The 21,736-nt window shown below is 46.9% G+C and overlaps 1 protein-coding gene across 3 annotated transcripts in view; it reads left to right on the plus strand.

The window, feature by feature from the left end:
* Positions 1-2,342, plus strand: part of JUP (junction plakoglobin) — a 58,961-nt gene extending 56,619 nt beyond the window's left edge. For all 3 annotated transcript variants that reach the window (XM_028701759.2, XM_028701761.2, XM_077917299.1), the window contains exons 13-15: positions 443-482; positions 671-840; positions 2,169-2,342. In XM_028701759.2, the coding sequence (XP_028557592.2) occupies positions 443-482; positions 671-816 (186 nt within the window). In that variant the 3' untranslated portion in view covers positions 817-840; positions 2,169-2,342. The remainder of the gene's footprint in view (positions 1-442; positions 483-670; positions 841-2,168) is intronic.
* Positions 2,343-21,736: the final 19,394 nt, after the last annotated feature.

The raw sequence follows: 21,736 nt of genomic DNA on the forward strand, positions 1-21,736 counted from the left end.
CAGAAAAGCCTGTGTCTCTCTATGTTACACCCATCATGCCTGATCATTGGCCAGCCAGCCAGGGCTGATGGGAGTTGGAATCCAACAACCTCTGGAGGGCCACAGGTTCCCCACCTCTGCTGTATCCCATCAACTCTGGTTTTGGGGTGGTCACTTACTCATGGGCTAGGAGTTCAGCAGTCTGGGTTTTCCCTCGTCAAGCATTTGCAGATCTGGGGGATCCACTCCCACCCTGGTTTCTGGGCATGGGCAACCCAGATGTTTGCAGCTCTCTCAGTGGCACAAACTCAGCTAAAGAAGATACTGGCCCACAAAGCGGTTGTCCTGAAGTTGCCATGGGAAACCTGAGTTTAGAATACCCCAAGAGCATCTTTGGGTTAACCTGTGGTCTCTGCAAGGCTTCTGCTACCATGTTGTGTGAACATCTGTCTCTTCTCCACAGGCCCAGAGCATGATACCCATTCATGAGCCATACGCAGATGGTAAGTATGAGCTGCCAGCCTTCCTGTCCCTGGGTCCCAATTTCTAGGAGGTGGGGAGGTGGGAGCTGGCTCAGAGCAAAGGAAGCTTGGTGAGGCACTGCCCAACTTTCATCAAAAAACCAGCCATCACTGCCTGTTCTGCTATAACATTTAAGCACATGGGACCTTCTCCTTTTCCATTGCAATAGAGCTGGATGGAGGTTACCGCAGCATGTACCCCTCCGACATCCCCATGGATCCTATGCATATGGACATGGACATGGATGGGGACTATCCCATGGATGCATACAGCGATGGCGTGCGGGGCGCTTACCCGGACCACGTTCTTTCCTAAGGTGCTCTTTGGGCAGGGCTCAAGGTAAGAACATTTCCAGATGCATTTTGGAACTGGACAGTTGCTTGAATCAAAATCCAACAGAGAACGGAGACAGTATTCTTGTTCCTGGAGGTACAAACACTCTCTGCGCCCTTTTATTTGCCTTCAAAAATGTCTCTCTGTTGTTGTGTTTTCCCTGCTCCAAATGAAAATGGATAACCTGCAGGTGTGATTTCTCTAGAGAGGCCTGGAGAAAATCCTGAGCTAAAATCAAGGGAGACACGTGGATTAATTTTTAAGCCCAGTTCAAATGGCATGGTAAATGAGAATTCGTCTAGACTCACACACACACACACACACACACACACACACACACACCATTTTTCTCCTGTGCAACCACAGCAGGAAGTTTGAAGTTTTTGCTTAACCGTAGCGTGTTGTGTCTCCTGAACCAAGAAACTAAATGACATTGACTATCATATGTTTGAAACAAGCCAGCTTCCAAACGTGGCACATGAAACTTGGCTTGTTCTGCAAACCTTGGTCAAACGTTAGCCCCAGTTGTTAGGATTCGGATGTAACACTCAACTGTGATTAACTGAAATTGGAAGGAACAGCTTTTGAGATCCTGCTGGCTATGCTGGAGGGGAGAAGAAAGGAGGGGGAGCCCAGGCTTGTTTCCTGTCATGGTATCCAAGCATGGCCTTTGTGTGGTGGTCTCTCCCCACCCCCAATTCCTAGACAAAACAAAGCTTTGCAGGTTTGCTACAAGCAGAATATTTTGTTGGGTCAGACCAAATGTCCGCCCGCTCCAACTGTTTATCTCCCAGCAGCCTCCATCCAGTTGCCCCTCTAAGACATGGTAGGGCTCCTGTGGCTTGTCCCTAGCTTCTAGTACGAAGAGAAATAAATACTGCTGTTTCACTTTTGGGTGTTGTGGCTAATGCCCATTAGTAGACAAGTCTTTTGCAAATTTGTCCAAAAGTTCTCCCATTGTGTCGCCTCCAAAGTTGCTTATTTTCAACACCTACTGGTGGAACGGCTATTCCAAAAGAGAGAGAAATCTTTGCGCCTGAGATCTAGAAATTTGCCAGTGCCTAAAAACAAAAGGGGTTGTTCTTGACAGCCCGACTGCCAAATTGTCTTCCTGGCAAAAATGGAGGTTGCTACTCAATTGATAAGGAACCAAGAGACCTTTTGCTCATCAGACAAGGCTACTGGGCTTGATGGACCAAGTGGTCTGACCCTGATATATAAAGCAACTTCCTATATCACAAACAGAGACGTGCTCTCTAGCATTGCTGAGTTCTTTGTATCTTGCAAATCTGACATGCCCTTCTCTCCCCCCCCCCCCTTCTCTTGCTCCACAGATGTTTTCTTAACACAGAAGAGGGCAGCCTCAGTGCTCAACTCCGGGGCACTTGGGAGACAGAAGTGCCTGAGAAAGATGACAAACTCTTCCTTTCCCTGCGAGGAGGTTTTATTTTCTAAAACGAAACCATTTCCCCCTCCTGTGGGCCTATGGGAAAGACCCTCCCCCCAGACCCCCCTACCCAGGACTGCTTCTAACAATCGGGGGGAAAGGAGCAGTCAGCTCCTTTCCCCCCGACTTTAATCAACCTCTCCTGTTTATCTCCTCTGCCGCTTCACCAAACTTTTCCTAAATCTGGGAAGCATTCTCAAAACTGCCATTGGGTCCTTATACGAGTATTTTTCAAGCACACACACAAACTCCCCTCACCCCCCGGCATTTGTGGTGCAAAACTAACTCTTTGCCATTTTAGATATATATATATATTTTCTCCCCTGTTTGCACTTCTAATGCGTTGTCATCTAGGAAGTGAAGAAAACGATTTCCCCTTTCTCTCTTCTACTTTTTTTTTTTTTAACTTTCTGGGTTTTATTTTTAAATAAAAAGCAGCCAATGGGTGTGAGAGTTTGCCAAGAAACGAACAGCTTTGCATTTCCCAGCTTCTTCATTTGTTTTTTAGCCCTTGACAAATGTCTCTGTGGGCTTTGGAGCCCCAGCTGAAGAATCTCTTAAGCCCTCCTGCAAAGAGGAACGACTAACCGTTTTAAGAAAGCTGTCCTTCTACTGACCATCTCTTGCACATTTTTAACCCCGAGTCGTCCTCCTTTTCCTCTCTCCTCCCCTCACCCCACCCTTCCTGGTGATTGGCGTGTTTCTCTTCCTCCTCCCCCCTCCCCAACCCCCAACCCTCTTCCTCCTTCTAATGCATTTTTAAAAGCAGCTCTCTCAATGTGATGGCTTAAGGCTTCCACTGGAAAAGGGATCGATGTAGCTGCAAATGTACTTCAGAAGATTTTATTATTATTTCTCTAAGGGATTTTTTTGTATAGACCAAAGCTTAAAAAACAAATAAAAACTTAAACCCAACCCTGCAATGCAAATGGGCTTGATTTCTTTGTGTTAACATTAGCTTCTGAGTGGCAGACTGGAATTCTGAAGAGGGGAAGACGGCTGAGTGGAAGGAAGGGAGAAAGGACAATGGAAGAATATGCCCAGATACCGTTTATAAGTGCTCAGGCCCTGTTTCATTGGGGAAATGTAGGGTTGGCCCAACAGCCTAGTGGAAGAGGCGACTTTGAGAACGAACTAGGATTGTAATAGATATATATATATATTGGGAAGCTGATTGACTTGCTTGATTAGGCCAGGGGAAATTTATTGGAGAGAGAATGAAAAAAAGCATTGGCCTCTCTGAGTGGTGCGCTTTGTGTGCAAGCTTGTAAATAGTTTGAGTTTCTCAAAAATAAATCAACATTGAGGTTTGGGGCACGCTACACATTCTGACTTTAACTGGTTTTAAATGCAGGTTAAATAATTTTTTAGGTGACTTGACTTAACTCATCAGGTGTGCAAGAGTAGAACTTTCATAAGCAGCTGTTGGAATATGTGAATTTTCTTTTTTCATGTCATCGACTTTAGCGGTAACATTACCTTCCCGAAGGTGGAGTTCCATATAGCCCAAACCACACTGGGACTTTTTTTTATTACTTTTAATTCCATCAGCTGTCCATAAACCTTTGCACCAACCAACCCTGTTAACTGTTCTTCCCAAGGAGAGGCTGTCAATTAAAAATGTGTAAAGTTGGTAGAGAGGGGGAAGAGTTTAACAAGGCCAGGGATCAGGGAGGTCTGCCTGTTAATCCTTAAAATAAGCAGGATTTCGTGACTGCAGCAGTGAGAGAAACGCATGCCATTCACTATACATTTTAGGATTCAGCTCTTGATGCTGGAAATGGGGTTCAAGAGCTTGGCTCTGCTGATGTCCTTGAGATACCGTTGTTGAAACTGCTTAGGCTTCCCATAAGAATTGTGTCACATATACAGAACAAAAGTTGCTACACCAGCCTGCACCTTGCAGTAGTATGGTTGAACGTTAACCAGTCTCCTGATGCCCTGCCAACCTGTGAAGTCATCTGTTTGATTGTAGTTCTGGTCTCTGCACACCATTTCCGGAGCGATGCTGGCTGAAGGTCATCTTACTCCCTTTATTGTTCCTGGCCTTAAAAGGCATGGTTATTTTTTTCATTTTTATCCACTCTTCCATGTTGAAACTGGATCTCCCACCCAGTGCAGCTATGGGTGGACTAGATGCTACACTTAAACCACACACCAAAATTGTCCACTAAAGTTGTCCAAGTCCTATGTCACAGAAAGAATTCTACAAGCCAGTACAAAGGATGCAGATGAACAGATGGGTAGGCTTGCTTTGCATAGTTTTATGCCCTGAGATCTTTTGGTGAAGGGTTGTCTATGAATCTAATAAATAAAAATAAAATAGTTTATTATGCAGAGCTCTTCGTCCCATAACTTATCCCACCTCCATATCCCTGAAATCGGTCTGTTCATATAGCTGCGACTTCTGAAACTTCACCAGACATTCCTCACATAAATCTCTAGCTCTGCAACTGTCTGCAAGCAGCGAGTGCGAGTGGCGCCATGCCTTCGCCAGCAACTGCATTTTTGGGGTGGGTGGGAGGAGACGCACATCTGGCAGACACTAAGGATAGACATCTTTTGCTCACGCTTTACAAACACCCAGGTAAATGCAGGGGGGACCACAGGTGTTTCGGGGTGCTATTGCTTGTGCTTTTGTGGTGTTCACTGCCGGAAACAGCTATTTGTGGAAAACGATTGCGTGAAGCGTGGAGCTGCCATTATCCCTTTGAGAAACCACCACTCTCGAGTGGCAACTGTGTCCACGTTTAACAAGGTAACATCCGCTAATAAAAAAATTAAAAATTATTATTTATACCCCACCCACCTGACTGGGTTTCCCCAGCCACTCTGGGCGGCTATCTCCAAAAAAATACAATAAAGTATCAAACATTAAAAACTTCCCTAAACAGGACTGCCTTCAGATGTCTTCTAAAAGTCAGATGGTTGCTTATTGCCTTGACATCTGATGGGAGGGCGTTCCACAGGGCGGGCGCTACTACCGAGAAGGCGCTCTGCCTGGTTCCCTGTAAACTCACATCTCAGCGAGGGAACCGCCAGAAGGCCCTCGGAGCTGGACCTCAGTGTCCGGGCTGATGTGCCTCTGCTGCATTAACCCAGGGATCAAGGCCGTATAGCATTCTGTCTGCTAAGAAGCTCACAAAGGAGAGCAAGAGAGGCAAATGCAACAAAGTTAAGTGTGTGCAGACTTTTTTGTGGTTGGGTATTTACCTGCACTTAATTGAGTGACCTGGTTCTTGGGATTAAGCGTGATGGTGCTGGTGCAGAGTCCCCCCCCCCCAACCAGCTCCTCAGCTTCTTATCTCCCCCTCCTCAAGTGCACCTTATTCCTCAAGCCTGCTGGAGCAAGTATTCCCCCCCTCCATATCCTGTGAACTCCTTAATCCCTGCAGCATGGCAGAAGGATGGAGTTAGGATCAAAGGGAGCTGGGGAGTAAAAGCTGTCTCCATGCATGCCTTGTTTTCCAGCATCAAACGGCTCTCCCTCTGTCCTGCCAGCTTTCTAGCATGAATGGGATTTGATTTTGCAGAGATTGGATATGGGTGTAACGGAACAGGAGGAGACTAGCAAGACGAGTAACAAAAACGAGAAGGAAAGTAGCCAGGGTTCCTTCTTCAGCTATGAAAAAATTATGCCAGAAGAGGCTATAATGATGCTAAACAAAGTTTTATTTCTTCTATTCCTTATGAACCAGACACGTAAACACCTTTTTAAAAAAAAAGTAAGATTTCAAGGTCAGATGAAAGTGACAAAGTATACCACAATTTCGTTGGCACACAGAAAAATCAGTGTCACACAGGAGTGCAGAATTCGGCTTAATACCAATCTCTGCTTTGACATAACAGCAAGCTGCCAACTCTTACGACTGCAGAGATGTGTGTGAAATGAAATGTCAGGAGCCAGACAGGTGGCTCAATGAGATTTCAAAGGGTTGAGGAGGGAGGGGTGCCCCACATTCTTTCTTAATTCCTTTCCAGCAGTAGCAGAACTGCAAATTAGTGTGGATGCAGAATAAATTGCAGAATCAATTAGGCGACATTTTTAAGAAGTTACCCACTTCTTAAAAGTAGGTACGTTGTCAATGCTGCAACCCAGTTGAAGGTGGGTTAACTCGCCAAGCTGGGTTAAATTCCACACTTAAATAATCATCCTGTCCTTGATTAATTGGTGGGCTAGCCAGCAAGTAATAACTGGGACTGTGCGAAAGTCCCAGCTCTCCAGTGTTTTACATTTGATTCTTTTTAAAAAAACAAACAAGGAATGGCTTTTTCTTCCACCTTGTATCCCAAGCCAGTGGATGATAGCTTCACCTTGAAAAGAAAAGTAATGGTGACATGTGAACATATCAATGTGCACTGTAAATCAAGACTGGCTTGTCCTCCAGATGTTACTAGACTATTTTCCATTATCCTTCACCATTGCCTTTGCAAGCTGGGGCTGATGGGAATTGGCATTGTGGCAAACATCTGGAGAGCCACAGATGCCTCGTTCCAGCTGTGCATGAGGTTCTGGCTTGAAGTTGACCTCATGAACCAACTGCTGCCCCTGGTGAGAGGAGATACCCCATTCCTAATGTCAAAGTAAGATTCAACTCCATCCTGAGCTGGTCCCGCTGCCTGGGAGCCATACGTCCACTGCCTTGCGTTTGGGTGAAGAATGGCAGAATGTGAAAGTGCTGGTAATAAATATATTTGAACAGTGTTCTAGTAAGCAGGTTTTGAATTAGTAGGGATGTACCTAGACTACCTTGCTAACCTGAATCTGCAATAGCATCCTCTAGCCTTGCACAGGACTGCAGCTCATTGCCTTGGCTGTTCCGTTCTGCGCTGGCCTGTCAGTTAATACATTCTTCTCCTCACCTGGGAGACAGGACCTGTCAGTTCCTGTTAATCAGGCTACAGCAAGGCAGAGAAGGAGAACTATTCCTGGCAGAACGAGCAACATGTTGTCCTGGTAGAAATAAGGTGCTCGATGAGAAACATTAAAATGGTGCATGAGTGCGATGCTGGAATTCATGGGCCCAGATAAAACTCCCCGGCTGCTTGTGTTATGCAGCCGATAAGAAAGCTGGAAATTAAACTTGCAGGGAGATCCCCTGGGGAAATGAGCTTTCGCTCCCCAACTTGGGCACGTGCTTGTTCTCCGGGTGGCTGCAGGCGCTGCCACCCACCTGAAGCGAGCATAAGTGTATGCGTTCACATCACCTTGTTCTCTTTCCCCAGGTGAAACGAAGCAGTTTCCATTCTGCCTGCCAAAACATTGTGAATAGTACAAACCTCTTGTATGCCTTCCTGCCCACAGTCAACTCTGGCAGGCCTAGTTAAAGCTGAATTTTACAAAGCAGAGTTTTGGTGCTTTCATGCAGCACTTGGCACCCTGAGAAGTTTATCTCCAGAATATATTTTCCCCCTCCCTGGAACAGAGACCCTCTGGGAGCAGGCAGAAGCAATGCCCAGGACTGTAGGTGTGCATAGCACATTTCGTATGCACCTAGGGATTTCTAAGGTGAACATTTACTGAACGCAAACTCATACTCTGTCATAAATGACATTATTTTTATTCATCCTCACTTGAATCCCTGGTTTTTTTGGGACATCGGGGTGTATGTGGGCACACCCAGGACATCCTGTGAGGTCACCTGTGTCCAGGATGATGAATAAGAATTGAGACTGTCCAGAGAGGAGGGGGCAGGAAGAGAAGATAGGGCAATGGCCTAGAGTTTTATCCTTCTAGTGATGGATCAGGAGAAAGAGTGGCTCTCCAAACGCATGTTTGGGTTAAAGGCGCGTCCCAGGCTTGAAAGCAAGATTACAACTGGGCCTTAGCCCAGTAAATTACCTACCTTCCAGCATCTAGGGGATCCAAATTGGAATGCTCGCCTTTCCGTCCTGATATCTTGCGGGAGCCAGCTCACTCATGCCGGACCAAAAAATGGGACATTCCAGGATCCAATCAGAAACCGGAATGTCTTCCGTAATAATAATACTAATAATTTATTACTTATACCTTGCCCATCTGACTGTGCCTCCCCAGCCACTCTGAGCGGCTCCCAACAGATTATTAAAAACTCGATAAAACATCAAACATTAAAAACTTCCCTAAACAGGGCTGCCTTCAGATGTCTTCTAAAAGTCAGTTGTTTATCTCCTTGACATCTGATGGGAGAGCGTCCCACAGGGAGGGCACCACTACTGAGAAGGCTGGTTCCAAGATGTCCTGCTTAAATCAGTACGGTTGAGCAATGTGAATTAAAATCAATCTCACTGCACAGCTATCGCTCTCACATAAGCCCTGTTGAAAGTGAGCAGGCTTCCTCCTGAGCGACCTCAGGCAAACTGGTATTCTTCCCAGCTAAGAATAATTTTTAATAATAATAATTTTATTATTTATACCCTGCCCATCTGGCTGGGTTTCCTCAGGCACTCTGGGTGGCTTCCAGAACATATAAAATAATAATAAAACATCAAATATTAAAAACTTACTGATACAGGGCTCCCTTTAAATGCCTTCTAAAAGTTGTGTAGTTCTTTATCTCCTTTACATCTGATGGGAGGGTGTTCCACAGGGTGGGCTCCACTACCGAGAAGGCCCTCTGCCTGGTTCCTTGTAACTTCACTTCTTGCAGTGAGGGAACCACCAGAAGACCCTCAGAGGTAGACCTCAGTGTCCGGGCTGAATGATGGGGGTGGAGACGATCCTTCAGGTATACTGGGCCAAGGCCTTTATGGGCTTTAAAGGTCAGCACCAACACTTTGAATTGTGCTCAGAAACGTACTAGGAGCCAATGTAGGTCTTTCAGGACCAGTGTTATATGGTCTCGGCAGCCACTCCCAGTCACCAGTCTAGTTGCCGCATTCTGGATTAGTTTCCGGGTTACCTTCAAAGTAGAGTGCATTGCAGTAGTCCAAGTGGGAGATAACTGGAGTATGCACCACTCTGGTGAGACAGTCCGCGGGCAGATAGGGTCTCAGCCTGCGTACCAGGTGTAGCTGGTAGACAGCTGCCCTGGATACAGAATTGACCTGCGCCTCCATGGACAGCTGTGAGTCCAAAATGACTCCCAGACTGGACACCTGGTCCTTTAGGGGCACAGTTACCCCATTCATGCCCAGGGAGTCCCCCACACCTGTCCTCCCTCTGTCCCCCCCAAAACAGTACTTCTGTCTTGTCAGGATTCAACCTCAATCCGTTAGCCACCATCCATCCACCTACCGCCTCCAGCCGCTCAGCTTCACCCCTCTGTGTTATAATGGTGATAATAATACTAGTCACCTTCATACAGAAGCATTGTGCTCTCTGTTTAGCTTCTTCTATGGAATGGAACCCCCATCTTCAGAGATAGCATGGCCTTTCTGGCAGATGCCAACAGCAGGAGGAGAAGGGCGGGCGGGCGAGGTTGAAGATGAAACAGAGGATGCCATTTTCCCTGCTTCTGTATTGTTCAGAACAAACAACAGGCGAGGAAGGACCCCATTAGGCATTGTGCAAAATACATAATTTTGTGGTTAGATATTAAAGGTTCTTAAAAAGACACAAACTTGTAAAAAAAAAAAAAGGAGAAATACAGTAAGTAATCTGCTGGGAAAAGAACAGGATCTGGGTTAAATGTTAGCAAAAACTTCATTTGTGACAGAGACATGCTCACATGAAGGGGGATGGAAAAACAAGAGACAGCATTTTCTTCCGATAATCTGGTTGAGGCAAAGCTTGCTGTTGCCACACAGTGGGTCCTTTGGAACACAGCAACTGAACTAATCAAATAAGTGCTTTCCTTTTGAGGGTTTTATAGTAAGGAAATAGCACAGGGCAGAGTTGGGGGGGGGGGCGTTGCTCTTCTTGGTATACTTTTTCCCTCCCCAACCCCAGGGCACCAGGAATCAACTTGAATACATGTACCTTATGCCACTTCCAGAAGATGTACAGCAGGAATGGGTACATCTGTTTGTTCAAGGGTATAAAGGAGAATTTCCTGGATGTCAAGATGCAGTGTTTTTTGGTGAGAGGAGCCCAGCAGAGATTAAAAATCACAAAATACGCAGCCAATGAAAGCCTGAAAATATAGGATGTTAGACCTTTAAAATATGCCCTTCCAACTTCCTTCCAAAGTTTCCCACTTCCCCTAGCATAGAGGAAAAAAGGACCACACATTTGGTAGGTTAAGAAATGGTTTACTTACAAACTCTTCAAAGGTCAGGCTCATGGGCTTCAGAAAAATTGCACAGGCAGTAAAACCTGGTTTCGTTACAAAGTGGTGAAAATTCAGGACAGAAGGCTATTTGGAAAGGGAGAAGCGTGTGACAGGTTTATAAAATTATGAATGATATATATTAGATTTTTTGGGGGACACCCACCATAATTGACTGTCAGGATGGACAAAATAAAGTAGTTCTTCACAAAGCATATAAATATCAACTTATGGAGTCATGAAGTGTGTTGATAGATGACTTAGAAAAGGGATTAGGCAAATTCACGGAGAGCAAATCTATGGCGGGCTTTTGAAAATATTTGGATTTTGCCAACTGTTTCAGTAGATTCCAGATATTATTGCATTGCTTGAAAGCATCAGAACTCCTTCATGCACCAGGAAGTAAGGGCACTTCTAGACAGCCTGTTAATAAAGGCTTCATCCCTGTCCATTTGAGGGGAGACTAGATGATTTCGCGTCAAAGCAATTGTCGTCCCACACTTTCTGCTGCATTTTCTTGTCACTTTCCTTATTGCAAAATCCTTTGGGGAATCTTGTTTGTTGCACGAGACCTCTCCATTCACTGCAACTGACAGCCCTGAATCTGCCACTATGTAACTGAATAGCGAGAACCTGGACGTGCCCCAAGTCCCTCGAAACTCAGTTCAGAGTGGCCATGCTGGGGCTGTGAGTTGCACTGCCTGACCCACAGACACCTTCTCCCAACCTCCAAAGGGATGTTTTTCCCCCATAAGTCAGGTGATGCTCAAAATGTTGGAAGCAAACAACTAGAAAAATCAGAATATGCAGCAGTATGGTGACAGCAGCCACAAAATTAAAAGATGCCTGCTTCTTGGGAGAAAAGCAATGACAAACCTAGACGGCATCTTAAAAAGCAGAGACATCACCTTGCCAACAAAGGTCTGTATAGTTAAAGCTATGGTTTTCCCAGTAGGGATGTATGGAAGTGAGAGCTGGACCATAAAGAAGGCTGATTGCCGAAGAATTGATGCTTTTGAATTATGGTGCCGGAGGAGACTCTTGAGAGTCCCATGGACTGCAAGAAGATCAAACCTCTCCATTCTTACGGAAATCAGCCCTGAGTGCTCACTAGAAGGACAGATTGTGAAGCTGAGGCTCCAATACTTTGGCCACCTCATGAGAAAAGAAAACTCCCTGGAAAAGACCCTGATGTTGGGAAAGAAGCTACCAGCATGAGTGTGACCAAACTGTGGGAGGCAGTGGATGACAGGAGTGCCTGGCGTGCTCTGGTCCACGGGGTCATGAAGAGTCGGACATGACTAAACGACTAAACAACAACAACAATAGATAATTACTTAGTGAATTGGTTGATTATGTGTATTGTATCTTTTCCCCTTTTAAATGTATTGCATTTTTTATTTTTCTGTTTGTGTTTATTTTGGAAAAATAAACAAATACCCAAAATGTTGGAAGCAAACTTTCAGTTTTGACAACACTCAGGATAGGTGTGAATGTTGAAAAGTAAGAAAAAGCACAACACGATGCTACATGCACAAACCAGCAGCACTGAATATTCTTTAAAATAAATATTATAAATGCAGATATGGGAAATACTGGAGGTAGGGAGTTTGTATTAAAAATAATAATATGAAAGCATTTCCCTGCTTGACAGGATCACAAACTCTGTCACTTACCTGACCCTCCCCGCCCCAGCAAAGCCAGATATGGTAACGAACAAATCAGAGGTTCGGGGAATAAGGTTCCAGCCAGGAATTATAAATAACCTCGTTTGCTCCCGTCTGGACTACAATTCCCAGCAGGCAGTGTGGCCAGCCCTCTCTGCCTTCGCACCTGCTGGAGGAGAGGCTTTGTTCAGCAGGCTGGAGGAAAGAGAAAGGAGAGGCGAAAGTTTTCAGCAGTTCATTCTGGGCTGTATCTGCCGCACGGAGGAGGACGAGGAGAGCTTCGGGCACAAGAAGTAAGTCAAATTTGCTTACGCTGTGATTTTTTTTATTTTTTGCTAAAGCAACTAACTTGCAAGAGAAGAAGGGAAGAAGAAAAGGGATGGGTGTGTGTGTTTTCATAACGGCAGGAAGAGGGATGTGCATTGCTGCACACTGAATTTGCAAGCATCCCAAGGGCCTCGCCCAAGGTTTAGGCTGGAGGTGTGTGTGTGTGTGTGTGTGTGTTCAAGTGGGACCCTCTGCCTTGTGCCGCTGTAGGACGGACAGGAATTCAACAGGTGCAGCTTCCCCATAACTCCCCATCGCCATGACAGGGGACAGCGGTCGAGGAGCTGTCTTTCATGTTGGCTATGAAAAGCACGGGCAATCTTCTCACATAGAAATAAAAGAGGATAAACCCTCAACCTTTTCACAGCCTCCCCCCTCCACACCTTAGGATCTCACCACTCGACAAAAGTTCTGCAAACTTGTATAGGGAACACATAGGAGAGAAACTCGGGGGAAGTGAGGATCTGTGAGCTATAAGAGATCAGCAATATTTGGGTTGTTCAGATGTCAGCGCTATAACATTTCCAGTTCCTCACAGCCACCCCTCCACCCCAAATGCACACAAAGAGGTTTTGCCTTTTCTTTCCATTTGTGCAAAGCAGCAATAGAAAAGAAGATAGTGAGAAATATCCTGTTCCCCTTGGCTATCTCCTTCCTGCGAATTAGAAATGCTTCTCCTAATTTTCATTAATCTGACTTAACTTTTTGAAAGGGGGAGAGAGAGGAAGCAAGAAAGAACAAGTTTGCTTCCCTTTCCCTCTTGGCTAAAAAGTTTGATTAGCCGGGACGTAGTTAATAGCTTTTCACGGTTCATTAGTAGCATTCATAATAAGGCCCCGGGTGAAATATGAATAGGCTTGCGTGCCAGAGGATGTTTCTCCAATGGCGGGAGGGGACGGGGGGTTCACATTGGATGACTTTGGTGGGCGCTCAGCCTTAGCCAGCAGAAGTGGCTGCTGTGTCCCAGGCAGCCCAGAACGGTGTGGCAGAATCGATCCTCCTAAATCATTAGGAATGTTTGGAAACTGCCTTAATATCGAGTCAGAGCATTGGTCCATCTGGCTCAGTGTTTCCTACACTGGTTGGCAGCAGCTCTCTTTCAGGGTCTCCCCGCCTGGAGATAACTGAACCTGGGAACTTTTCAGTGCACAGCTGAGATTGCAGCAGCGCATAGCTAAAAAGATGCCTCAAGTCCTTTATCAGATTGCCGTCAGTTTATGCTTGGATTCTGCAGTCCCGTCGCTGCTCTGTGCATGGATAGAATGACTTATTTGTTGAAACACTCGGCATGATAAGAATCTCTGCTTTCATTTAAAACCATGTATATCAAGTTGCTAGTCCTTAGGATTACGGGGATCGACATGGAAGTATGTAGACAGGGCACTGTGCAGTCTGCAAAATAAGAATGGGGCCACGCAGGAATTCCAGGTGTCAGTTGTAGGACTTCAGCATTCTGTACAACTCATTGTCCCTGTTCCCCATTTCTGGTAATGGCTCCTAAATCAAACTGGGTTTTTTTTGTGTGTAGCAGGAGGTATTTTCCTTTTCTCCTTTCACCACCCCCCTGACTCCTTGTTTAGACAATGGGCAGGCATTTTATTCTGGGTGCAGTCAGCTTGGAGCTATTAAGCAGTTGATCTTTTTTCTGGCTTTTTTTCTGGCTGGCAGGGAGATTGCTATTTGGCAACAGGTACATTGGCTTAAGGGCAAGAAGGGTGGCACCTGGGGGTGGCTCCACGGGCTGAGCGCAAACTGCTATGTTGACACCAAGAGCGTCAAAGATGTACATCGCTTTGAATGCTGCTAAAGAATTATGCAAGCTCTACCGCCGCACAGAATTCTTCAGCAGACAGAATGGAAAGGCGTCTACATCTTGGCTGTAGAGAAAGCTGATCTTTCCATTGTTTTCATTGGCCGAAAATACACACACACATTAGGACTGAAAACAAAGAAATGCCAGGCTTTGTTGTTGTTTAGTCGTTTAGTCGCGTCCGACTCTTCGTGACCCCATGGACCAGAGCACGCCAGGCACTCCTGTCTTCCACTGCCTCCCGCAGTTGGGTCAAACTCATGCTGGTAGCTTCGAGAACACTGTCCAACCATCTCGTCCTCTGTCGTCCCCTTCTCCTTGTGTCCTCCATCTTTCCCAACATCAGGGTCTTTTCCAGGGAGTCTTCTCTTCTCATGAGGTGGCCAAAGTACTGGAGCCTCAGCTTCACGATCTGTCCTTCCAGTGAACACTCAGGGCTGATTTCCTTAAGCATGGTGGGTTTGGTCCTCTTGCAGTCCATGGGACTCTCAAGAGTCTCCTCCAGCACCATAATTCAAAAGCATCAATTCTTCGGCGATCAGCCTTCTTTATGGTCCAGCTCTCACTTCCATACATCACTACTGGGAAAACTATAGCTTTTACTATATGGACCTTTGTTGGCAAGGTGATGTCTCTGCCAGGCTACATGGGGGCTATTCGGGATTTTTTTGCCCCAGGTGAAGCCTCCAGAGGAGCACCACTGAGGTTCCCAGCCTGTGTGTGCGCGCGCAAATGTTTGGTGTGTGTGTGTGTGCCAAACTGGGTCTTTAACTTGGGTGAAATAAAGCCTGGTTTTGCCCCTGATGCCAGGACAGTTCAGTGTTCACAGGCCCAGTTAAACCACAGCATTGGAGTCTCCTTAGTCCTCAGTGAGCCTGACGTGGAAGTTATTCTAGAGTAACTCTGGCCTCCTGTTCTTCAGATGCTTTCTTACAGGCCTGGCTGGCCTCTTTGCAGCAGGGATGCAGAATCTGCAACCATCTAGACATTGTTGGACCACAACTCTCACCAACCCCAGCCAGCATGGTTTTGATAAGGGCTTTTTAAAAAACAAAAAACAAAACAAAAAAAACAAACAACAACAAATTGCTGTGGAAATGTGGAGAACTGAATTTAAGTTTGGAAAAATGAAAGAAACCAAAACCAACATATTCATCCTTAACAGTGGCCACTGGTCAGCATTTGGCCAGATCAGTCACCAGCTTAGAAGAGCTAATACCCTGACCAGACTGTGCCACCATTTACCACCCTCCTCTCTGGTACCCCAGATAGATAGCAGTGGGTGGGCATCAATGCAGGTTTCGGCTCCCTTCCACCATGGCTGCCCGTCATTTTAATTTACCCCAAATGTAGTGCTCTGGCCCACAGATATGCAAAAGCTGGTTTTGCTGCTTCTGCTGTGGCAGAATAAATGGGGCCCATGCGCAGCCCTGGCCGAAGGCTCCCCAGGAGTCTGGTGCCAGCCCTGAACGACCAGGCCAGTCAGCCTCTGCACATGGATGGGGGGGGGGTGCCATCTTGTCCCCTGCCTCAGGCAGCAAAATGTCTTGGGCTCTCCCTGCAGGCTGAGCGAACATGCCAACAGGAACCTGGCCAAGCAAAACTGCAAAGCCACACAATGCTGGCAGCCAAGGAATCTGAGAGCTGACTCACAGAAGACACCACCTCATTCCCAGGGGGAGACAGACACCGGAGCCTGCAGAGGCACCAGGAGCAGCACGATCTGTGCCCTTCCTTCTCCTTGAGCAGTTAAGATGGGGGAAAGGGAGGCTGGGAGGTAGGAATGGATGGGTAGGGTGGATAGAAGCGAAGGAAGGAGACCGGAGAGTGAGAGAAGGAAAAAAGCTCTCCTCCTCTCCGATAGCCATTCCTAGCAGCAAAAACAACTCTGCAAAGTTACAGAGACAACCGCAGCTCAGGGAGTCGTGCAGCTGGGTTGCTCGCTATAATTTGGAACATCCAGCATGGCGGCCAGTCAGTGGGAAACCTTTGGCACTCTAGACATTGCTGGACTACAACTCCCTGACCATCAGCCATACTGGCAGGAGCTGATGGGTTTTAGAGTCCAACAGCATCCGAAGGGCTGCAAGCTGTGCATACCCCTGAGGTGTGGAGTCCTGGCTTGTCCTGTTATCCCACCTGACAGCAAACATCCCTCACCGAGAGGCTGGTTGGCTGCCAAGATTCCCATTCCTGAGGCTGCACAGTTTTCTCTGCCGGTGCAGCCCGTGTGCAGACAGGAAGCTCAAAAAGACTCCTGCCGGCTTGCCGCTTCGCACCGTTGGACAGGCTTTGCTGCAGCGTGCCCAGATCACGTAGCTGTCATTCTGCCCTTGTAAGCAAAGTTGCTGTGTAGCTTTCTAGGCCGCAGTATGAGGTGGGTCGGGGCAGGGTGGGGTGAAATGATTGATTCTTAAAGAAAAAGAATTGGAGGGGGAAATGTTTTATTTTAAAAGAGGCAAACTGTATCTTTCCCCACACACAGGGTAGTGGTTAGAGTGTTCCATTAGGACAGAGCGGGAGAGAATCTTTTGCCTGTGGGTCAAATTAAGCCCGTTAGGGCTCCCCTATTGGCCAATGAGGTCATTAGGGTGAATAACTAAAGATAAAGGGACTGGACCATTAGGTCTGGACTGGACTGGACTGGACTGGACCATTAGGTCTAGTCGTGGACGACTCTGGGGTTGCGGCGCTCATCTCGCTTTATTGGCCAAGGGAGCTGGCGTACAGCTTCTGGGTCATGTGGCCAGCATGACTAAGCTGCTTCTGGCGAACCAGAGCAGCGCACGGAAATGCCGTTTACCTTCCCGCCGGAGCGGTACCTATTTATCTACTTGCACTTTGACATGCTTTCAAACTGCTAGGTTGGCAGGAGCAGGGACCGAACAACGGGAGCTCACCCCATTGCGGGGATTCGAACCGCCGTCCTTCTGATCAGCAAGTCCTAGACTCTGTGGTTTAACCCACAGTGCCACCTGTGTCCCTTAGGGTGAATACATGCCATCAAAGGTGGGACAGGTAAAGGCGGGGTTTTGGATGAAAGACGCTTTGCAGGCACTGACAATCAGCAGGTGGGAGGTGCCTGCAAAGCACTTTGTGCAGCATTTTCCCAAGCACTGCCCACAGGACTTCCCAGGAGTCCACCGGCAGCTCATTGTCAATGCCTGGATAGCGCTGCATGCAAGACTTCTCCCAGGGCTGATAACCTGTAGAATTTTGGTGCTAGGAAGTAGTGCCTGCCTGGTTTTATTTCAGAGCACATGGGGACGAAACAGGCCAACTGATGCCATTGTGACATCAGGTGATTGGCAGCTGGGTGGCCCCACCCAGATGCCAAAGGGTGCCCTGCGGAGGTGTATGGAGATCAGGATCTGGTCCAGGGCTGGCCCAAGACATTTGGCCACCTGAGGCAAACCACAAAATAGTGACTCCCCCTTCCCCAGATTGGGAAGAAGGTATAAGTGAAGACCTACACTGGGAACAAAGTGGGAATTGAATCAACCTTACGTGAAGTTTGAAGTGGGAATCCAAGGCCATTGTGGGGCGAAAAGGGGCCTGCTCTGAATCACACCAGGTGGGTGCAGACCCCAGGAGTCCCTAGAGGGCAGTCCCTGCCATTTGCTCCCTAGGGGTGGGAGGAAACCAGCAGCACCTCCTCTTTGCCAAGAGTTCGCTGTAGAGGCACCATTGTGGGGGCTGCCAAAGAGAAGGCAGATCCAGGCTCCAAGGAGTTTGCCACAGCTGTTGCTGCTACTGCAGCAGTGGGCAGTTCATTCCGTGGAAGCCAGATCTGCTGTCCCTGTGGCTCCTGCTGCCTGAGGCAACCACCTCACCTTGACTCATGGGTGGGCCGGCCCTGATTGAGTCTGCCAGCCAGATCCAATTCCTCACTCGTCGGACTGAGACCTGGGAGACCACCACTCGGCCATGAAGCTCCCTGGGTGACCTTGGGCCAGTTGTCATCTCTCAGCCTAACCTACCTCACAGGATTGTTGTTGAAGATGCAGTGAAGATGCAGCTCCTGTGAAGAAAGGATGGCTGTGCTGTGCCTGCTATTGTGGACTCGACACAGTGGGATATACTCCCAGTAAAAGCACAATATCCCACCCAAGTGTGGAAGGAAGCCCATTGCAAACCCACTTGGTGCTGATGACAGAAGAGCAATTATTCAGTTTGCTCTGGGACCCTGGAAGCACACCAGGACTGGGGACTTAACAGTGTTCGGAATGTGTTGTTTAAGAACCTTGGCTTAGCTGATGGGAAGGCCACCTCTGCAACTGCGAGGGATAAAGGAGAAGGAATTGAAATTCAGCCGAAGTTCTAAGCGGGAGACAGCTGTCTGAGAGCATCTGATAATAACCTACCCTGCTGATGATGCCTTGTGGCTCCAAATGGCAGTCACAAGGCAGACGAGGAAGAGGAGCGGCCGTTGGCTCGGATAATAAACAAACATGATGGGTTGAGGCCTTCGTGCCCTAGGAGAGAGTTTCTGTCAGGGAGTTGCCCTTGTCGTAAAAGGCTCCTTTATTGCGCTTCTCCAAATAAAAACAGAACACGTGAGTTCAGTTGAGTTCTGAGGAGAAAAACTTGGGTTCCCCTTTTGGTTGGCTAGTGGATCTCTTTGCCAGGGGCTTCAAGTTTTGAAATTGGGCCCAGGGGCAAATTGGGAGCCGGTCCAGCTGCTTCGAGACAGGTGAAAACAAATGGAAAGAAGGCAAAGCCCCGACCAGAGAAGAATGGCAGATTAAGTTGATGGATTATGCCGAAATGGCAAAAATGACTGGAAGAATCAGGAAGACTAAAATTTTAATAAGGAATGGGGAAAATTGATAATTCACCATAAAAACCATTGTAAACAGTTAAAATCATTGGTAGAATTGGAATAACACTTGTAGTTTAATGGTGAATTTTGGATATAATGGAGATGTAAAAGATTTGCATTATTATAAAAGATGAAGGAGGAAATTAATAATAGGACCCACAAAGGGGCGGAGAGAAGTCCAGCAGATTCTATGGAATCTTGTCGTATGTTGGATATGTGATTGTAAAATTCTAATCTGAAAACCCCCCCCCAAAAAAAATTATTAAAAAAATTAAAAAGATAGATGGAAACAAAAGATGGGTCTGCGTCATCCGAGGCCCTTCTTTGTGTGTTTCCCCCTTTATGGGAGGTTTGGAGGGGTGGGCAACGCAAGAGCCTTTTCAGTGGTGGCCCCTTGCTTGTGGAGTGCTCTCTCCAGGGAGGCGTGTCTGATGGCATCTTTATTTTTAGGTACCTTTACCTGGGATTCTGGGCCTTTAATTTGAAGGGTGGCATTGTGGCCTTTTATCTGCATAGCTGTGTTTTTGTTTAACCTCGCAAGTAGTTTAGTCCTCAAATCTGCTTGCTCAAGACCCCAGCAAGGAGAGAATGAACGGAATTGGGGGGAGGAAGTGCTAAGGTATGATTTAACTCAGTAGCTGACACTCCACTCTAGATCCTTATTTTGATCTGCATTGTGATGCCTAGCTCTCTGGAGCCTCGTGACCTAGGGAGGAAAGTCCACCTTCCTTCAACCTTGCCACCTGGTACGTGATGTTTTACGCATCTACAACAACCCTCACTCCCACGTCACACCCACAGCTATTTGTGCTATAAATCCAGCGCAAGACCAGCCATAAATCTCCAATGTTGTGCCAGTGTCCAAGCGGGCACGTCCTAGCCAGGAAAGCAACCTCAAACAGCTCATTTTGTTTTGTTCCTATATAAAGAACTGCCAACCTAGTAGTTCGAAAGCATGCCAGTGCAAGTAGATAAATAGGTACCACTGCAGCGGGAAGGTAAACGGCATTTCCGTACGCTCTGGTTTCCGTCACGGTGTTCTGTTGGGCCAGAAGCGTCTCAGTCATGCTGGCCACATGACCCAGAAGCTGTCTGTGGACAAATGCTGGCTCCCTTGGCCTGAAAGTGAGATGAGCGCCACAACCCCATAGTTGCCTTTGACTGGACTGGACTGTCCAGGGGTCCTTTACCTTATTTATATGTATATATATAGAGAGAGAGAGATACCAGGAGCACAATGGAATAGGAAGAACAGGGTGCCCTGCCTTTGGTGCCTTGAAAGTTTATCTTGATGAAATGACAGGGAACCAAGTTGATGTCAAGCTCCCGGTTTATTATTTTTGTCTGGCTGTCTGTCTGTCTGTCTGTTCACCTGTCTTCCATTTAAGGCATTCATTCACTCAAGGGATTCCCCCAGGGATCAGTTCCCCGCTTTGGAGGAATCTCTCTGAGCATTGGAGAGGTCACTTTATTTTGTCTTTGCTAACCACATCAATCAGGGGCTGCGTACAGTCACACCATATATACAATATACATTTTCTCTTCTCCCCCCCCCCCCTGCAAGGCTCCTGGGAACTGTAGTTTGTTCAGTGTGCTGGGAATTGTAGCTCTGTGAGGGGCAAACGATAAGGGCCAGGCAAAAATGTTCCTCTACAACTAGGCCTTTAACTACTTGTGGCCTTTGGGAAGTGAGTGGGATGTTTTTAATGTATTTATCCCCCCTCCATTGGTTTTAAAGTATCTATGTGAATTTTTTTGTTTGTTTGTTAGCTTGCTTGCTTGGTTGTAAGTCACTTTGGGTTGTTCTGGGCAAGGTAAAGTGACTAATAAAATTTAATAAATAATAATACTAATAAAACAACTAGGCAGTTGGTGCAAGAGCGTGGTGCTGATAACACCAAGGTTGCAGGTTCGATCCCTGTATGGGACAGCTGCATATTCCTGCATTGCAGGGGGTTGGACTAGATGATCCTCAGGGTCCCTTCCAACTCTACAATTCTTTAATCTCTAAAAAATCTATGAACTAGAGTTTCCAGAATTCTTTGGTTGGGGGAGGGAGAAATGTGTTTTAAATGTAGGGTTGCCACCTGTACTGCATAATACAGGATTGTCCCGTATTTCAATGTAAAATGCTACGTTTTGTATTGATGCAGTTTTGTCCTGTATTTCAGGTCTCTCTCCCCCCCCCCCCCCCATTTTCAGGCAAGTTAGGGATCTTCTCCAAATGCATGTCTTTGAAAGGGTGTGTGAAAGGTCATGCATTTAAGCTCTGGGTAGCCAAGCACAGACAGATTTGCAGATTTGTGTGTGTGTGTGACAAATTCCTGAGGGGCCATCTTGTTAGGCTGCAATAGATTGCAATGGGTTGCTCTGAAGTCACTTCGGTACAACGCCTCTCAGAACGAGTGCCGGCTCATCCTTCTCCCGGAGTTCAGCGGCGATGGAAATAGGGACATTCCGGGTTCAAATCAGAAGCTGGGATGATAGCTTTCATAATTCTTGGACTGTCCCTGCAAAAACAGGACGCTCGGAGGGTATGCTAACGCTTTTTCTTTACCTTTCCCTAGGTGTGGAGCAGAGGTAGAGTCCTGCACCATTCTCCCTTACCCACACCTGGTACTGTGTGGCGCACGTGACAGC

Source organism: Podarcis muralis, chromosome 13 (assembly GCF_964188315.1).
Source record: "Podarcis muralis chromosome 13, rPodMur119.hap1.1, whole genome shotgun sequence".
In the NCBI taxonomy this organism is placed as follows: Eukaryota; Metazoa; Chordata; class Lepidosauria; order Squamata; family Lacertidae; genus Podarcis; species Podarcis muralis.